General features: G+C 42.9%; 1 protein-coding gene and 1 non-coding gene across 3 annotated transcripts; both read right to left on the bottom strand.

The window, feature by feature from the left end:
- Positions 1 to 229: 229 nt before the first annotated feature.
- On the bottom strand, positions 230 to 18852 carry LOC119957283 (MOB kinase activator 1A). Of its 2 annotated transcripts, XM_038785117.1 has the most exons (6): positions 18664 to 18852; positions 11068 to 11234; positions 10256 to 10349; positions 5603 to 5736; positions 4534 to 4697; positions 230 to 4047 (listed from the first exon to the last, which is right to left on the bottom strand). In XM_038785117.1, exons 1-6 carry the CDS (start codon positions 18675 to 18677, stop codon positions 3970 to 3972), a joined length of 651 nt encoding a protein of 216 aa, XP_038641045.1. In that variant the 5' UTR covers positions 18678 to 18852; the 3' UTR covers positions 230 to 3969. The 2 variants fall into 2 exon arrangements, with proteins under 2 accessions (XP_038641045.1, XP_038641044.1); XM_038785116.1 differs by lacking the exon at positions 18664 to 18852 and having other exon boundaries at positions 11068 to 11269.
- On the bottom strand, positions 14108 to 14180 carry trnak-uuu. Its single transcript has one exon. It is a non-coding gene; the product is annotated as a tRNA-Lys (tRNA).
- Positions 18853 to 19284: the final 432 nt, after the last annotated feature.

The following is a 19284-nucleotide window of genomic DNA, read 5'->3' as shown; positions in this document are numbered from 1 at the left end:
AGGAGTAATGATTTGATATTAATTTAACTTGCCCTCCGCTAACACCCATTATCCATAAGCGGAACAAAATGTATCGGCAACATTTTCACACATAATCTAGCATATCGGTTGCCCAGAAGGCTGACTATTGGACTGTAGTGTCACAATCAGCGTTATCAATCTGAAACGGAAGGGATAAAAGGTTTTAACTATTTATTTGCTTCAAAATAACATTGAATAAAAACACAGATGGCTTCAATCATTTTATTTGCACAATTGAAATGTAAATTCAAATGTAATTTAGGTTTCATCATATATATGCACATAGAAAATAAAAAGATTTATAAAGAACAAAAAGATTGCTGAAACAGGAAAAAATATTGCCAGCTACAATGTTTGCTTTACTCAGTTCAAGAGTCTGGAATTCTTGAGCTTACCAGGTTTTTAAATGATTGCCCAAAACGTTAGGCCCAGTAACTTTCAAAATATACTTTTCCATGAATTACTCTTCTGAAAATGCTCGGACAACCTTAAATATCTGTTGTATTGATCCAGTAGTTCTCTTCAGTGGTCACTGCTAGAAATGCATTTTATTTGAGTTCAAATGTTGTACTCGCTCATATAATGTGAATTTCATTTTTTAACTACACCCTTCCAAAAGGTCGACCCAAACCTGACCGCACTGGCATGAAAATTTGAACTTTAACCAAATTTAGATTGCATCAACGACATGGCAAAATCATGCAGACTGGACCTTCACACCACCTGCTTACAAGGACAGATACGCCCCCATTCAGACCAGCTTAATCAACCAAATGATTTGGCTAAAAACTAAAATTCAATCACGTACTTTACCGGAGAATGTTCGTTGCTAACATTTCTGTTTTCTAAAAAGATCTTCACCATTGAAATGAAAATCTGCCCTCCACTACATGCCAGGCTCCAAAAAGCTGCTTAGAATTTGTGTTCAGCATTAGATCTGTGTACTGTAATGAATTGGGTTTTGAGATTGCTGTATTTCGCTTCACAGTCTGTTTCCAGCTCAATTTGGAGGACCTTGGGGGTTAAGCAATTGTAACTCTTCTTTTGTGCTTCAAGAATAGAATTCTACCATGGGCAAGAACAGAACTATCTAAAAGTTGGCAACATAAACTAAATTTATGTTTGCTTGTTATTTTATGACATTAATAAAAGAGTGCACCTGTAAGACATGCTTCTCCTTCCTCCTTCAACTATGATGTTTATCCTTTTCAAATTAACTCTGAAAATGCATTTATGGAAATTTGTAAAATGAGCATTTCACCTGCTCATTCACAGTAGTTAGCAAATTGACAATTAATATGCTGGATTTGAATTTCCTAGTTTCTCTTTCAATAAACCATAGTTTCATACAGTGCTAGGTGCAACTCTGGTCAAACAAATGAGCATTATTTCTTTATAATAATTGCCTCGGCAAGTATGCAAAAGCCTTAAAAATTACTCTGTGCCAACATTCAAAAGCGGCAAATGTCAAATACTTGCTGTCTGCTAGAAATATAGACGTCAATATTTGTAACAAGTGATGCGATTTTAAGGTAAAATATGAATTGGAGGACAGGATTCAAATTTTAACAAGTGTTTTTCAAAACTGGTTAGGAATGTTCTTCATGGGTCAGAAATCAAATTTTCTTGCTAAATTGTATTTGATAAGTTTCTTGAACCATTGGAAGTCCAATTCTCCCACCCTTCGGCAAATCCATTTCCAAATTCTGTTCTAAACTAAACTAAACCCGTACCATCATCAGTTACTTCAGCCAAAATTCATAGAGATTTAATCTGGTATTTCTCAGTGCCATTCAATGTGAATTTACCATCTGGGCAAGTTGGTTATGATAACTGAACTGAGATAATGGAAGCATGGACAGGAGAATGCACGATAGCCATCATTGACTTGGCAACATTCTAATTGAAGGACAACTTTCAAACTGGGAAGAGCATGCCAATAAAAAAATGCTCCACTTAAATTCTACTTCAAAGTTTACATTTAGCCTTACACTTCTCTTGCCTCGTTACTGTGCTCAACAGCAAGATGTTAAAAATCACATTAACAGTGACCAGCAACATTTGAACAGAAAAATGCAACTTGGCCAAAATACCAGAACGTTCAACTCTTGGGAGTTTATATTGTAGCAAAAGAGAGTTTGAAAATTCTAAGGTCTGGCAGGTGGTTGTTTTCAGTAGTTACCATCAATGTTTGGACAATGACTAAAATAAAATTGGCATTTACTATAAGCAAATTATTGCTAGTTAAAAAAAAAAAGAAAAGTCCCCTTGCCCCATGACTACTTGCGAAAAGGCAATCACAGGTTAAAAAGTTACATCTTGCTGCAAAGTTTCTTATTTACCTGAATGTGTAAAAACCTTTTTTTAAAAAAAAATCAATATTAAAACATGACTGACCTAGTTTTGAAAAAGTAGTCTAGTTAAGGCAACTGGGCACAGTCCCCAAAGTGCATCTAATAACATTACAAATAAAGGCAACACAGTTTTCACAATATGCAATCGTACATGCTCTGTGTTATAATCCAAAACTGCAATTACGAGAAAGCGAAACCAAGTGGTGATTGCGAAATTCCAAAAGGTGGTCAGAAGATGTGCCATCAGAAACCAAAACAATAAAAACTTGAAATGAAAAGGGTGAATTCAGACAATCAGCTGGGTACAGACAGTATAGCAACAGCTCAGTTCATGGGACAGAACTTTCTGCGCCGCCCCCCACCCATCCCCCACGGTGTGTCTCACAGCGATGTGCCATTGCCCAGTAGCGGGATATTGTGGTCCCGCTGCTATCAGCTGCTGTATGCAACCACGCCCCGCCACCGGGAGATCGCTGTCGCCAGGACAAGAAGATGCCGCCGTCAGGAATGGCTTGAAAACTCCGGCCATGAAACTAATCTGGAATTTTTGCCGTTTTAAATAAATCATCTAGTGGTACTTTTCCTTCTGAAAATGTGCTATCACATCAGAGTTGTGACACTGTTCAAGCATAACTTTGCTTTTATTTTAAAAGTTGTGAGCCAATTCTACTAAAAGTATAAGTACTCAAGTTGTCTTATTTTTAAAAATTTGCAAGTACTGTAAACACCTCACGTAAAATTGAGGCTTACGTTAACTGTATTACCATTACTGTACTGTCAATGTATGACATGGCCAAATATGCCTCACCTAGCCAATCATAACACCCATAATGTTGTTAAGAGATAAGTGAATAAATCTATGCGTGTATGCACTGACAAAATTATAAAATTGTTCCACTGTCTTTTCAATCCAAAAAGTACATTTAGAGACTGTGTACAATTAACTAGTCTACAATTAACTAGTTTATTTGCAGCATGAGCAACCTGCAGTCATACTGCAAGTCAACCCATTTAAAACATACATTCAAACTGCATAAGTTCCAGTTTGCTTATAGCTCAAGGACAAGAATCAAGTTAGTTTCCATCTTCCCTCAAATAAGAAGCAGAGAGGTAGGTGGAGCATGCAGAAACCAGGAATCCAGACTACAAACCCATCAGTCAAGAATACCAATGGATCAAATTAAGGCAGCAAATATTTTCTTCTCCCCAAATGCCTTTCGTATGTTTTGCCAACACATTTTAATAAATCCGGAATATCTAGGGGAAGAAAACCAACACTGCAACATCCTATATGAAAACGTACAACATTTGGGCACCTTTGAACCTTTCAACGTGGTTGAATGGCAATGTCTTTCGAACACTGACATATGGCTAGAACCAACAGCTTACGGATTTGCTTTTCGAAAGTTATTCACACTAATATCAAAGTACTACTTAACACAACGACTGAGACAATGGATTTTTCCACAGAGCATGCTCACAATGATCACACATCATACTGTGCATGTGCAGGAAACAGGGATCTTGAAGGTAGAAAAAGAGAAGCACTAAGATCACACTGATGTGGAAAAAGGTTTCAATCCTTGAAGAACACTCATCTGTCTTTTGATCCAAGTTTTTCAATTAGATCTTGGAGTGGAGCAAGCTCTTTCCTGTCAATCAGATTAAATTCCTGAAAAAGTAGGGGGGGGGGAAGGGAAATATTAAAGTCAGGAAGAAATGAGTGGATCTCTTAAGCTCAGGGCTAACTGCAAATTAAATGAAAGGGAAGCAGGGAGATAGCGCAGGTTTAATTCCCGTACCGGCTGAGGTTATTCATGAAGGACCCGCCTTCTCAATCTTGCCTATCGCTAGAGGACCAGAGACTGCTCTCTCTCCTTTGAGGGGGAAGTGCTGACTGGTTGTAATTTAACCTGAAGGTCACTGCACCTCAGGAGAGGGACGAGATTGAGAAGGCGGGGCATTCATGAATAACCTCAGCCAGTACGGGAATTGAACCTGCGCTATTGGCATCACTCCGCATCATGAACCAACAGTTCAGCCAACTGAGCTAACTAACTGACACCCCCCTCCCCCCATACTGATATCACAAAAAATTATTTTACTGTAAAATGCAAATTCTAGACGTTAGAAAAGTAAATAATGCAGGACATACTACCTGAACAAAAAAAATGAAGTGCTTGAAGGAAGTATTAAGATGGGCCTCTTCCTGGAGCTGCATCACAGAATCAAAATGCTGATGGTAAATGTGAGCGTAGACTCTGAACAGACGCTTCAGGATGGTCTTGGCCACAGACATGAAATTTTTAGGAAAGGGTACTCCTGCAATGAAGTAAAGTTACGATAAATGAAAGCACAGAAAAAGTTTAAAATTTAGATTTAAAATGAACCATGTATTCGCATAGTTGAGACAAAACTTCCAATTTCAGAAGGCATCAAAACGTGAACAAACAAACATTAGCACCTAAAATCAGTGGGTTAATCGGGAGAGTGGAACAGGGCCTCGAAAGGAGCTCATCATCCAATTCTACATCTGTCTCTTCCATTGAAATAAGGCTTTCATTATAGGGAAGCATTTCTCTTATTCTTCTGCCCCTACAAATGAAACTAAGTTCATGGGATGAAGCAGTTGCAGTTCACTGTGCCTTTGCAGGAATTGGATGAGATTTTTCACATTAAATGGGGGGGTTGTGGATGGAGGAAAACAAGTGGTAGGTCTGGAAGCTGGCAAATCGTGGGACAAGAGTGTTGCACATTGTCATTTACATAGAATTTACAGTGCAGGAGGCGGCCATTCGGCCCATCGAGTCTGCACCGGCTCTTGGAAAGAGCACCGTACCCAAGGTCAACACCTCCACCCTATCGCCATAACCCAGTAACCCCACCCAACACTAAGGGCAATTTTGGACACTAAGGGCAATTTATCACGGCCAATCCACCTAACCTGCACATCTTTGGACTGTGGGAGGAAAGTAGAGCACCCGGAGGAAACCCACGCACACACGGGGAGGATGTGCAGACTCCGCACAGTGACCCAAGCCAGAATCGAACCTGGGACCCTGGAGCTGTGAAGCGATTGTGTTATCCACAATGCTACCGTGCTACCAGACAAAATTTCAAACTGTCTTCTGGTCCCGAACCAATATCCTTTGTTTGGTTGATCATTTCTTATTTCTACGAGAGTTCATGGCTTTCTTTTCCAAAGCAGCTGAAACAGAATTGCTCACCTATTTTAGAAGGAAAGAGGGTCTCATCATCAAGCTGGTCCTGCACCCATGTCATCAGGTAATCAATGTATTTTGGAGCAGAACACTTAATTGGCTTTTTAATGTTTGTGCCATCAGCCCAATGGTATTCATATCTGTAACAAATATTCTTAGTGGTAATACAGATGACAAGAAATTAAACATTACTGCACAAGACTATTTCGGCTACACTTTTAACAGAACTTTGGCTGAGCTAACAATGTTCTCTTATCCAAATCATTTCACATTTTCTTATCTGACAATCGAAAAACCGAATCCAACAGAACAAGAGAACCAAATGATCAGCTGGAAATTATACGATTGAGCGTTTTGAAGTATTCAACTTGCTGCTAAATGACTCCATCTCAACTTGTTTCTGTAATGGGGTCACTTTTGTTATTTTAAATAAGTAAGACATACAAAAAGAGGGCGGACCATTGAAAGAAAAAGGAAAGAAAATGAGCTCAGATTGAATGATGCTATTGATATATGAAATAAAATCATTTTCAAGCTCTAATATTTTAACTAATCGAGTCCTTGCTTTGGTTTTTGAACTGAACCAAGTTTATTTCTTCCTAATTTTAGATGCTCTGTAGTCCCAATAATTACGGCTGTGGATATCTATCCTGATATGAATTACAAATTCCAAAAACAGGTATTAAGTGAAAAATATCGAGGGAGATCGAACTTAAACGTATAGATCACATCTGTCACATCCAATCTTACGGAATCTAATTCCTTCGAGGTGGGGCAACGGAATAGCAAATCCAGAGAAAAGTGTATAGTTAATGCCCTCATGATTAAATACCCCAACACACTTTTAACTTCTTTGTAATTATGTACTGCATTTACCAAATCAAAACAGTCCATCCATACAACTACCAACTCTTTTACTGGGGTCCCAATTATATTGTAAGTCACAAGCCAAACATATGGAAAGAATGAACACATCCACATCAAAAATAACTTGTGTTAATAGACAATGTAGCCCATGGCTTATGGGAAATTCTGGAGAATGTTTTGTGGTCTACAGATGGTTTGTCAAACAAATTATAAGTATAAACAATTGACAGCTTTCTGAAAGTCCACCTAAAAAGTTGCATCTCACCCAGTGTACAAGATAAATTGTGTTTTGATATGACAGGATTGGGAGCAGAAAGAATAACCTTTTAAAAAAAATTTAGAGTATCCAATTATTTTTTCCAATTAAGGGGCAATTTAGCATAGCCAATCCACCTATCCTACACATCTTTGGGTGAAACCCACACAGACACGGGGAGAATGTGCAAACTCCACACGGACAGTGACTCAGGGCCGGGATTCGAACCCGGGTCCTCAGCGCCGTAGGCAGCAATGCTAACCACTGTGCCACCGTGCTGCCTAGAAATAATTACCTGAACTAATTTTATAGGTTGGGGGCTCAAAATCTTTCGATCCTCAGAGTTCAGGGATGAGCAAATGAAAATTTGATTGGGAGGTGAGAAAAAAAAAGTGTTCGCTTTCATAATCCTGCTTTCCATGTTTTATAACAGGATTTTGAATATTTCATACAGATTGTGATGATTAGAATAGTTTTTAAAAAAACAAAACATTTTTAATGGTGAAGACCAGCATGAACCTCCTCACTTAATGTGGATTTCAGTGAAAGCAACATCACTTAAGGTAAAATTTCTTATTTGGATAAATGCATGCACGTTTTTGTGACATTGCTCATTTAAGTTCCCCTTAGCAAAAACGGTAATGGGGCTGGGTTCTCCCCCGGCTTAAAGTTAAAACTTTAGTACAACAAAAGGGAAGTGACTCAGTTCAACGAACAGAATTTAATAATGTCTTGGTTCCCAAGGCTTAAACTCACGATAGGAAATTTAGCTCAATCATTTGATTTTTTTCAAGTATAGTGTATTTCCATGCAACATGGTGGAAAGCAAGCTCCATACTTGCGCACTGAGCATGATGTCTTAGGTACTGCCACCCAGCTTCAGACCCTCTGCTGGAAGCAGGAGTCTGAGAACACGCACAAACAGACTCAGAAACAGCTTCTTCCCCACTGTCACCAGACTCCTAAATGACCCTCTTATTTATTGACTAACACCACACCCAGTATACTTCATCCGATGCCAATGCTTATGTAGTTACTTTGTATATCTTGTGTTGCCCTATTATGTATTTTCTTGAATTGTGTTTAATTCCCTTTTCTTCCATGTACTGAATGATCGGTTGAGCTTCTTGCAGAAAAATACTTTTCACTGTACCTCGGTACACGTGACAATAAACAAATCCAAATCCAAAATCCAAAGGTCGCAGTAGAATAACAACTACCCCCGTTTGAGAAGGACTTTTCAGAGCTAAAATGCTGAAGTGACTGTACCCATTAAATGAAAGAAATGAAAATCGCTTATTGTCACGAGCAGGCTTCAATGAAGTTACTGTGAAAAACCCCCTAGTCGCCACATTCCGCCGCCTGTTCGGGGAGGCTGGGACGGGAATCGAACCGTGCTGCTGGCCTGCTTGAAAAGCCAGCACTTTAGCCCAGTGAGCTAAACCAGCCCCTGCGGACCTTTTACTCAAGAAGAAGCCAAGTCTTGGGAATTCGGGGGGGGGGGGGGGGGGGGGGGGGGGGGGGGGGGGGGTAATTGAGGGCAGTTCTGGATACCATGGCCGGGATACTCCCTTTCGGGGACTAAGTCCCCATGCCAGCGGGAAACCCAGCGCCAATGGACCCCCACGGTGAGGAATTCTCACCTGGCTCGGGGGCTAAATGGACGGCAGAGGGGTTGGGCCGCAGGGACTGCGCGGGTTTGCGCTTGGGTGGAACGGCTGTCAAGATCTCGTGCATGCGCGGAACCGCCTGTGTGATTCCACGTATGCACAGACCGGCTGTCCTATTTTGGCGCATGCGCAGGGGGTTTTCTTCTCCGTGCCCCCACGGAAAAGGCCCACCCGCAGATCTGTGGGCCCTGATCTCGGACCACGCCCCCGTGCCCCCTCCCCAACGGAGTCGGATACCCCCGTGACCCGCCCCCCTTCCACCCAAGGACCGCCCACACTGACTTACCCGTCAGGCAAGTCTCGCCGTGTGGGACCATGCATAACCCATGCCGGCGGGACTGGCCAGAAACTGACCACCGCTTGGCCTATTGGGGCCCGGAGAATCACCGGGCGGGGGGGGGGGGGGGGGGGCTGTGAACGGTCCGTGACCGGCGTGACACGAGTCCCGGCACCGCCGAAAAACGCCTCCGGAGAATAAGGCAGCCGACGTTGGGGCGGGTTACGCACCACCTCCCGGTGATTCTCCCACCCGGCGGGGAGGGGGGTGAATCCAGCCCCACATTTTAGCTTTCAAGGGAGTACAATGTAGATTTACAACAATGACAACTGGACTCCAAGGATGAGATTAGAAGGAGAAAAACACAAATTAGAATTGCATTCCCCTATGATTTAGACGGTCAAATAGATGACTTGTTAAAAGTAAGGGAAACAAAGTGCAGCAGATTAGAGAATCTATTTACAATCGGAAGGAAATCTAGAATTAGGGTTCATTTGAGTCAGACATTCATTAATTAAATTAGGAAACACTTCCACACGTAAAGTGGTAGAAATGTCAAACTCTCTTCCGAAAATGGCGATAACAAATTTAAAAGTGAGATTGAAGGGCAGCATGCGGTGCAGAGGTTAGCACTGGGACTGCGGCGCTGAGGATCCAGGTTCGAATCCCGGCTCTGGGTCACTGTCCGTGTGGAGTTCGACTGTTCCTTTAGAAGCTTGTTCAAAGGACTCCCTGTTTAAAATCGAAGGGAAATGTGTTTCCGTTCATATAAACTATTTTTAAAAAATAAGTTACCCATTTGGAGGCTTGCAAGTTTAAGTCCCTCACTTTTCTAATGTTCCTGTAAAGTGACCACAGATAAAAATCAGCCAGGCCGATGACTTTATAGTATCTTAGCAGTTGTCTGGGAGCACGTCTCCATCATTTCAGGCTCCTCAAGCAGTGGCAGAAGTCCTTGCAGTCAGGAAGCCACTGAACTATGCAGGGTATTCTGAACTGATGCACACTGAGAAATCTTATCCAGCAGTCATGGGGTTAATTGGGAGCGTGTTGTGATATTGTTTGAGTTACCCAGTCAGCAAAGACCATTCAGTCTGATCAGAAGATTTTGACTTCTGCAGAAACATCAAAGTTATTTCGAATAGGATGGAGAAAGAAAAGGAAGTGGGGGGCGGGGGGGGGGAAAGCCCACTTATGGTGCCTGTTCCTAGTATTAAAATTTCATTTGATGCATTTTGATGTGCATTTACTGTACTGCTGCACTGTAGATTCTATGATAATCCCAAGTTAACGTCAGCAACAAGATCAAAGTTTGTTTATTTGCTGATATGTTAACATATTAGTTTCTGAAGCTGTGCAAACATCAGAAAATGTGCTTATTTCCCAACAAGATTTTTGAATTTAAACTTCCAAGCTATCTTTTGACATTTGTCATTCCTTTTTGAGTCACTGAATTGAAAGGCAGATTTGGGCTTGAGAGGCATTTAATCTCAAGACGCCTGGAAGCAGACTAATATATCTGGCAAGCAGTCGCCCATCCCCTATCGAGCCATTTCTGTGAAGTCTCCTATTTTGTGTGGAGGACCTACCTTGGTCCTGCTGACATAACAGGACAGCTCTGCTCTGTACAAAACTCTGTTATTGTTCCATACAACATGTTGATTTGGTTGAAAAAGTCAACAGCTGAAAAGAAAATAAATTCGACAATCAAAAGTTTGTTTTCATTGCAGTATGAAACGGCCATGTTGTTATTATCACTGATGTGCATTTCAGGCCCCCGTCCTTTGAATCCAATTCGCAGAAAATATCACTTAGACGTGTTATAAATGCCAAAGAAAAAGGTGTTTCGAAACATTTCTGCGACTCTTTAGGATGACTAAGTAATGGAGAAAAAATGTAACCAGCACAAAACATGTGAACAGCGAGATTGAATTTCACAGAAACTTAAAAAGGAAATGGCAAAGAGGAAGTGTCAGTTGTGCAACTGCTATTTATGAGATTTAAATGCATTTTGACTCCAGGTTTATTTTTGAAGTTCACCTCAGCAAATTAGATACTCGCACAAAGATGTAGCCTCAGTGAAAAATCAAAGCCATTTCTAAAGTTAGGATAATATATAAAACAACTACTTGCATTTAAAAAGCAATGTGGTCCAATGTTGCAAAGCACTGAACAAGAGCATGAACAAAAGTTGACACCTAGCTGCCGGGGCAGAAATGAGGGCAATTGGACAAAAATTCAGTCAAAAGTGGTAGGTTTTAAGGAAAGTCTTTAAAAAAAAGACTTTGAGGGAGAAAAGTCCAGAGTTTCAGGTCCAGGCAACTGAAAGAAATCACCAAAGGTGCAGCGATAAAAAGGGTGGTGTAGATAAACAGACAAAACTGAAGTTTGAAAGGCTTACTGTTAACGGCAATCCATTCATTTAGATCCTCGCCTTCTGGTAACATAACAGCCTGGCGGAGGTTACCACTGCCCAAGGTTGCTTCAGCATGTTTCAGCAGTTCATATTGGTGTGAACCCTCCGGAATGTTCTTCTTTGGTTTGAAAGTTCTGTTGTTTCGAACCCCACTAGAATGCAAGCAAACCATTCGTAACGAATGAACTTTAACAGTAAGTATATGTAAGTACATATGTGAAAATGTTTTTTGGGGGGGGGAGAAAGAGGCTGGTGCAATGAGTGAGATAATGGAATTACACTTCTAATTTTAAGAGATCAGTTTTACTGCAAGATATTTTAAACTATATTTAAGGGCTCCAGTGATCGCATAATCCAAATCTGAAAATTCACAAACTGAAGAAATTGAACAATTTCCTGAAAATTTCTGCATGTCTCATTTGTGAAATACCCTGCTTTAAATGACCAGCCGTGAGCATTGTTAGCTCAACTACTGAAGTTGAGGGGACACAAACCAGAGCCAGCTTTCAATGAACATCAACGGTGCATAAGAACAAGCAGGCAATATTACCATGCTCAGCCCAGCCCAAACAAAATAGCACAGGCCTCAATTTAAATTTTCTGTCATATCAAAAAACGTGGATCCAATGGTTGCGTTTCTAGTGCCTTTGTTCCGGCCCAACAAACCCCATGTGAATTGGCAAACCATTCAGTGTGACCATTGGCAAGCTGCCACACAAAGTAAGTGTGTCAACAGAAAGTGGTGATCAAAAACTACTGCACCCTGAGCACGGTGGCTCAGTGGGTTAGCCCTGTCGCCTCACGACGCTGAGGTCCCAGGTTCGATCCCGGCTCTGGGTCACTGTCCGTGTGGAGTTTGCACATTCTCCCTGTGTTTGCGTGGGTTTCACCCCCACAACCAAAAGATGTGTAGGCTAGGTGGATTGGCCATTCCCATTAATTGGAAAAAATGAATTGGGTACTCTAAATTTATTTTTTTTAAACTACTGCATCCTGAGCAAACGTGACTGCTAGACTCAGCAGGCCACAAAGTTTTCTTAACTTTTGTAATGTCGATTAGCTGCAGTGTACTGGATTTACTTGAGAGGCATGCAGGCACCTCATAATCAGTGATATTACTGTGACCACAAGCACACTGCTTATTACCCCCATGTGTTTTAGGTGGATTACACAGGACACACAGCCCAGAAGCAGGCCATTCGACCCAACCAGTCCATGCCAGTGGTAGCGCTCCACCTCCTCCCACCACCTTTCTGCATCCTCAGTTTCTCATCATCCTAAGTCTCTAATGCTTGACCAGCTTCCCTTTAAACACACCGATACCGTTTGCTTCAACCACTGCCTGTGGTAGCCGGTTCTTCTGAATTCTCTCCTGGATTTCTTGGTGACTAACTAACGAGCAGCATCCTGGGATTGAAGTAGCAAATTATGCCAACTGATTTCAATTTGAAAAGGAGCATTTTGAAAAAGGTAAACAGCCCAGATTCAGAACACAAAAATAGTACTTGCGAGCAGCTCAAGTGACCATTAACAAACTTGCTGAAGCAGGCAGTGAAATTCCAGCAAATGGATAATGCATACAGAAATTTGAGAATAGCTTTCAGGTTCTCCCTTGAATTACATCTGTTCACATATTTCAGTGCTCCGGCAAAGGAGTACTCAGTCACAGAATGGTTTTCGCACTTCAGTTGTGAAGAGAAAACTACTTATAATGTTCAGAAGGATGATACAGAGGAGGGATTTCAAAATTTAGCAGAACAAAAGCCACAAATAGAGAAGCAAACTCAAATACTCAAAAAAAGCAGTTCCTCCAGCCAAGAAACGGTGTGCATAAGCTGCAGCAACAACAAAAGGCATAAAAATGTTTTGTTTGGTTAAGTCACAACTAATATCAGAAGTAACAGCTGGGACACTACATGCGGCCTCGCCACCCCTGGGCTAAAGAGGAGATAAATATTTCTGACTTGCAAATCAGTGATTCCTGTTGTCAAGGGCACGTACTTAGAAAAAGCCAAGAAAGCTTAAATCACATGCTCCCCCCACCGCACCCAAAGACAAGTAGACGACCAATACACTACTATAACATATGTGAAGAATTGGTGGCCCTTTGGGGTCAGATTTGAAGGCAAAGAGGCAGCACGGTGGCACAGTGGGTTCGCCCTGCAGCCTCACGGCGCCGAGGTCCCAGGTTCGATCCCGGCTCTGGGTCACTGTCCGTGTGGAGTTTGCACATTCTCCCCGTGTCTGCGTGGGTTTCACCCCCACAACCTGAAAGATGTACAGACTAGGTGGATTGGCCACCCTAAATTGGAAAAATGAATTGGGTACTCTAAATTTAAAAAGAAAAGATTTGAAGGCAAAGAGATTAGTGTGCGAGGCAAGATTGTGCAAGAAAATATACAATTGACTGCAGATATTTAATCGTATATCACTTAAATCACTTGAAAATACGTCTAGTTTACAACAGAAATAACTATCATACAGAGGGTCCATGCAGCACTGCACCATACAAAAGATTTCCCCCATGCCCAAAAAAAGTCACAAATCAGGCACGAGAAAGCAAATAACGGGGTTCTGGACAAGTTCTGGCTCAGATATGCCTCTCGTTGTGTTTTCTCTCTACCTCCGGTATGTTTTTGAAGGAGGCTGCATTGTGTTTCTTAAATTTGGCCAAGTGCATAGAACATAGAACATAGAACAGTACAGCACAGAACAGGCCCTTCGGCCCTCAATGTTGTGCCGAACAATGATCACCCCACTTAAACCCACGTAACCCGTATACCCGTAACCCAACAATCCCCCCATTAACCTTACACTACGGGCAATTTAGCATGGCCAATCCACCTAACCCGCACATCTTTGGACTGTGGGAGGAAACCGGAGCACCCGGAGGAAACCCACGCACACACGGGGAGGACGTGCAGACTCCACACAGACAGTGACCCAGCCGGGAATCGAACCTGGGACCCTGGAGCTGTGAAGCATTGATGCTAACCACCATGCTACCGTGAGGCCCCAAAAGCACCGCCCGAACAGGGACTTGAACCCTGGACCCTCAGATTAAAAGTCTGATGCTCTACCGACTGAGCTATCCGGGCCCGCAGCAATCTCCCAGGACGCAACGTCAAAATTTAAAGTGAAGCCTTCAAAGTGTCCTTGTACTGTTTCCACTGGCTGCCATGACAACACACTTGCTGTCCAGAGAAGATTTGTTTTGGCCAGCAAGTGCCAAGCATTGTGGCTACACGACCAGCCCAACTCACCTGTGGCTGTCTCAATATGGTATGGATGATTGGCAGAATATTCATGTACTTGTTCAGACAATCCAGAGGCTACAGTAGTTAGTGGAATTTAAATTCAGTTGATAAAGCTCAGTAACGGTGACCATGACCGTCACTGATTGTTGTAAAAACCTGTGCCGTGCACCGATGTTCTTTCGGGAAGGGAATCCACCATACTTAGCTAGTCTGACCTACATACGACTTAAGTGGCTAACACTGAACTGCCCTCTGAAATGGCCTCGCAAACCACTCAGCTCAAAAACAATTAGAAATGGGGAAAAAAATACTGATCTTGCCAGTGATGTCCACATCCCATCCAAGAATAAAGCAAACTCTACACAGCTAATGTTTCCATCGTCAGGAACAATTACTTTGCAATAGGTTATCTTGGAAGGGCGGAGTCGTACAATTTGGTTCAAATAAAGTTGTTTCTTTTTAAATCCGTTTTTTCTTAATAACCTACACAAACCAGAGAAAAAGAATGCAAATGAACCACAACAAGCAAATGAAAGAAAAAAACCAACACGTAATGAACTTAAAACCAATCTAAACCCCGTAACAGGTGACGGTTGCTAGATCCTTAAAAAAGGAAATTACTGACTGCCATTTTAGAAAGAACCTCTCCACCAACTCCCTGATGGTGAATTTGACTTTCTCCAAGTGCAGGAATGACATTACATTACCAAATCAAGGGTGGAGAAGGAGGCCTCCAGCTAAGCAATATCTGCCTCAAGGCAACAACATTCACCTCCACTCCAGACTGAATCACCAGAGAATCTGACACCCCAATAATGGCCACCAGTGGACATGGATGTAAAACCACATGGAGTATCTCTGACATGGTATTGAAGGAGGAAGCCCAGATGTCCAAAAGTTTGGGGCAGGACCAGAAGATATGGGTGTGGCTAGCCGGGCCAAGGGAACAGCGATCACACCCATCTTCAACACTTCGGGAAAACCCATTCATCCGTGTCCTAGTCCGGTGCGTGTTTTGAAACACCTTAAACTGAATTAGGCTCAACTGAGCACAAGAGGACATGGGGTTGACCCTGTGAAGGGCTTCACACCAGAATTCACTAGTAAAAATAGAGTCCACTTTCCCCTTTTGCCCTCACACCGCTTGGCGAAGCAGAATCAAGAAAAGAATATGGCCGTAGAGGTCCGAAATAGACACCCTCTCCAGGCTGAGCCAGAGACAGAATTCTCTTCATCAAGAAACGAGGTTACGGATTTGAAAATACCGAAAAGGGCCGGTAGCTGGAATTTATCAGCTGACTCCCCACACTGGCAAACCTTCCCTCCACAACCAGGACCGCAAAATGCTCCAGACCCTTCAGTTCCCAAGATTTAAATGTTGGGTCCATATCCGAAAGAAGGAACAGTGAATATTGCAAATAGTAGCTAACCCACCCGAATAAAAGATGATATCAATTTCTGAACCTTGATTAAAAAAGGATTTGGGGAGAAAAATGGAAAGACATTGAAAAAGAATCCTCAGGAGCACATTCACATTAATAGTTTTAATCCTAACTGCCAAAGATAGACTGGGGGGTTGGTTAACAGGGAAACATTCACTCTTGCCTACATTTAATTTATACACAGATAGTTAGTCAAACGAGTTAAGCAACTGCGTAATGCCGTTGATGGAGGGGGCTGGGTATGTAACATTACAAAGTAGGTCATCTGCTTACAGAGACATCCCATCCCAGCTAATACCCCTCCATTGATTAGAAGACCTCAATGCTATTGAGAGGGTGAACAAGGGTGAAGAGAGCGGGCAGCCCTGCCTCATGCTCCTAATCAAGAGAAAATAATCAGAGTACAAAGCGTTTGTATAAACACTGGCTATAGGGACATGATAACAGGCAAATCCAGGAAACAAATTCATGACCAAATCCAAATCTGCCAAGAATCTCAAATAAACACGCCCATTCCGCTGTCAAATGTCTTTTCATCATCTTTGGTTTGGGCACTGGGGAGGGGGTATGGATGAGATTTAACATGGGACGTATATTGGCCAACAATTGTTGGTCTTTCACTAAGCTTGTTTGAGCCTCCAAAATTATATTTGGGAGGCAAGGCTCCAGCTGGAGCACTAACACCTTAGCAAGCAGCACGATGTCTACATTCAAAAGCGAGATGGGACGGTATGAAGCACAATCTTTCGGGTCTTTGTCTCTCTTAAGAAGCAAGAAAATAAGAGACTTGAGTGAGGATCGGAGGCAACGACTCCCGGGGTCGGGAATCATTGAACATGTCCAATTGGTTCAGATTAGTTATGATCACTGAATACTCAATTATGACATTTCCTGAAATCAAGTACAGCAAAAGCCTCCATCCTCCAAATATGAATAATGTTCCAATGTCCAAGAAAAATGTGGCTTGCTGGCAAAGAAGGAAAGGGGAAAGAGAAATGATGTGGCAAAATGGCAGATAAGAATCTGAAGTTTTTTGCAGCTAGTTCATTTTACTGACTATTGCGCACCTTACTCAAGCCACGTAAACCAAAGTGGGTTTTACATACAAGCTGCAGTATGCTGTCAAACAGCACGAGAGCAATCCAGCCTTTTGAGACATGACATCCTTATGGCAGTAGAAAATCAAACAAATAATTTAGAGACTGACATTGTTGGGCAGACATTTCAAATGATTACCTCCTGACGTGCACAAGCCTGGTATTCTCTGGACTACAGACTCAGACCAACTACCAATGTAAAACGGCATTCCAAATGACACATGTATTAAACATGATACAATCCAACTGTTAACACTTGCAACCTGAAATTGTGTGAATACTTCAGGTAACCATTTATGCGTCACACTTCATAAGATCCCAAATGTGATGTTACTACATAATGCCACTCTTCATTCAAAATTCCAATTAAATGCATAAATCTTTGATTTAGTTGCAACATAAGCTTAATATCTTACTTAAAGTTGCTCACGCCATTTACACAGACAAATGTACAAAGGTGGATGGATATTAGATATCAGTAAAACTCATTGTAAATAACCTAACCAGAAAGTAACCACATTTGATAAATTTCAGGATACAGACACAGTGAGAGAAATGAAACCTACGCAATGGTTTTCCTTCTGTTGAAGGTACAGAGAAGTCGATTTAAATCAATAAATGGCACACAAAAAATAAGAACTTGAGCCTGCTCTTCCATTTGATTAGATCATAACTGATCTCATTGCGGTCTTAACTCCACTTTCCCGCCTGCCCCTCAACTCCTTCGTAGATCAAAAATCTGTCCAACTCAACTTGAATATATTCTATAATCCATCTTCCACTGCCCTCTGGAGTAGATAATTCCAAACACTAAACGGTCCTCAGAGAAAAAATTATTAATCTCCAATGGCAGGCCACTTATTTTGAAATTGTGCCACCGCCAGTTCTAGATTTCCCCACAACAGGACACATCCCCTCAGCATCTATCCTGCCACATCCCTCAGAATCTGAGAACTTTCAAGAAGATCACATCTCCTTCTCCTAGACTCCAGGAAGTATAGAATCTACAGTAATCTTTATTAGCGTCACAAGTAACCTGACATTAGCACTGTATTGAAGTTACTGTGAAAATCGCCACACTCCGGCACCTGTTCGGGTACACTGAGGGAGAATTCAGAATGTCCAGTTCACCTAACAAGTCTTTCGGGGCTTGTGGGAGGAAACCGGAGCACCCGGAGGAAACCCACGCAGACACGGAAAGCCACGCAGAACGCGCGTTGACCCCGGACAGACAGTGACCCAGCGGGGAATAGAACCTGGGACCCTGGCGCTGTGAAGCAACAGTGCTAACCACCCTGCTGCCAAACAGGCTCGAATTCTTTCCATCGGGCACCCCAAACCCCTTCCTTCATCTCAAGAAACACAAGACAAAACTAGGCAGTAAGCAATTGGCAAATCATAGACCACTGGGCGCGGGGGGGGGGGGGGGGGGGGGGGTGGAGAGAAGAGACGGTCTTGCGAATAGGAAGCTGACACACTCAAAAAGGGCCCAGTAGTCCACCCACATACGCTGTGGTGAAAATAACGTCAAAAAGGAAACTAACGTCGGTGTCAACAGGCCAAGCCACCACCAACCCCCGGTGTAGAGGCGACATTAACAGAATAGGGAGAAACAAAGCAGCGGGGTTTTTGGGGGGGGGGGGGGGGGGGGGAAGCGAGCAGTCAGGCCGGGGACGATGGAAGAGGAAAGCCTGCAGGCCCAAAGTTACCAGCGGCTGAGAAGCGAAACAGGAAGAATGGAGGAGCTGAGCCCGAGTGAGTCACATCTGCCCCACAGATACTTACAAAAGGAAGCTCATTTTCCTCTAATGGACTCCCACCCCCTCCCCACAACACACAAACAGGAGAGAATTCGGGTTAGAGGACGGCTGGCGGAGACATTACAGTCGGAGCCGCTGCAGAAAGGGGAGGAAGGCAGGGATCCTTCAAGCGGCCCAGGGACAACACACACAGCCGACTATAAAAAAAAACTTGACCAACTCTCTCCCAGCCGACGGCGGCGGCGTCTCGCGAGAGCGGGCGGAGCATGCGCGGCACTATGCAAATCAGGCCAGGTGATGGGCGGCCGCCGCCACCAATCGGCGATCGCAGCGCGGCCGATGCCACCAATCGCTGTCACCCCCGCCCCCGGAGCCGTGACGGATCCCTTCCAACCAATAGTGGGGCGGGGCGTAATAATTTATAAAAATCCTCACTCTTTTCAACATAAAACCACCGCTTCGGCATTTTTCGCCACATTTGAACGTAACAGTAGGCAGCGAGCTAAACTATTTATTTTTTAAATTAATTAAAAAAAACAACTCGGAAAGTCCGCTTGCGGGCGTTTGACTGACAGGCGGTGCAGCCAATCGGGATCCGTCGTTCTGCGGTGGCGACCAATCAATGGACCGCAGGTGATAGACGGGG

This window comes from Scyliorhinus canicula, chromosome 26 (assembly GCF_902713615.1).
Source record: "Scyliorhinus canicula chromosome 26, sScyCan1.1, whole genome shotgun sequence".
Taxonomy (NCBI): Eukaryota; Metazoa; Chordata; class Chondrichthyes; order Carcharhiniformes; family Scyliorhinidae; genus Scyliorhinus; species Scyliorhinus canicula.
Note: the sequence above shows the minus strand (reverse complement) of the source record. Positions and strands in the feature narration are given on the sequence as shown.

Excerpts from the sequence above, each read along its gene's own strand:
- LOC119957283 (XM_038785116.1), bottom strand. The coding sequence starts at position 11,254 with ATGGTTTGCTTGCATTCTAGTGGGGTTCGAAACAACAGAACTTTCAAA. Across the intron at positions 10,350-11,067 it reads TGAATGGATTGCCGTTAACA|CTGTTGACTTTTTCAACCAA; the intron begins GTAAGCCTTTCA and ends TTTTCTTTTCAG. Across the intron at positions 4,048-4,533 it reads ACTTCATTTTTTTTGTTCAG|GAATTTAATCTGATTGACAG; the intron begins GTAGTATGTCCT and ends CTACTTTTTCAG.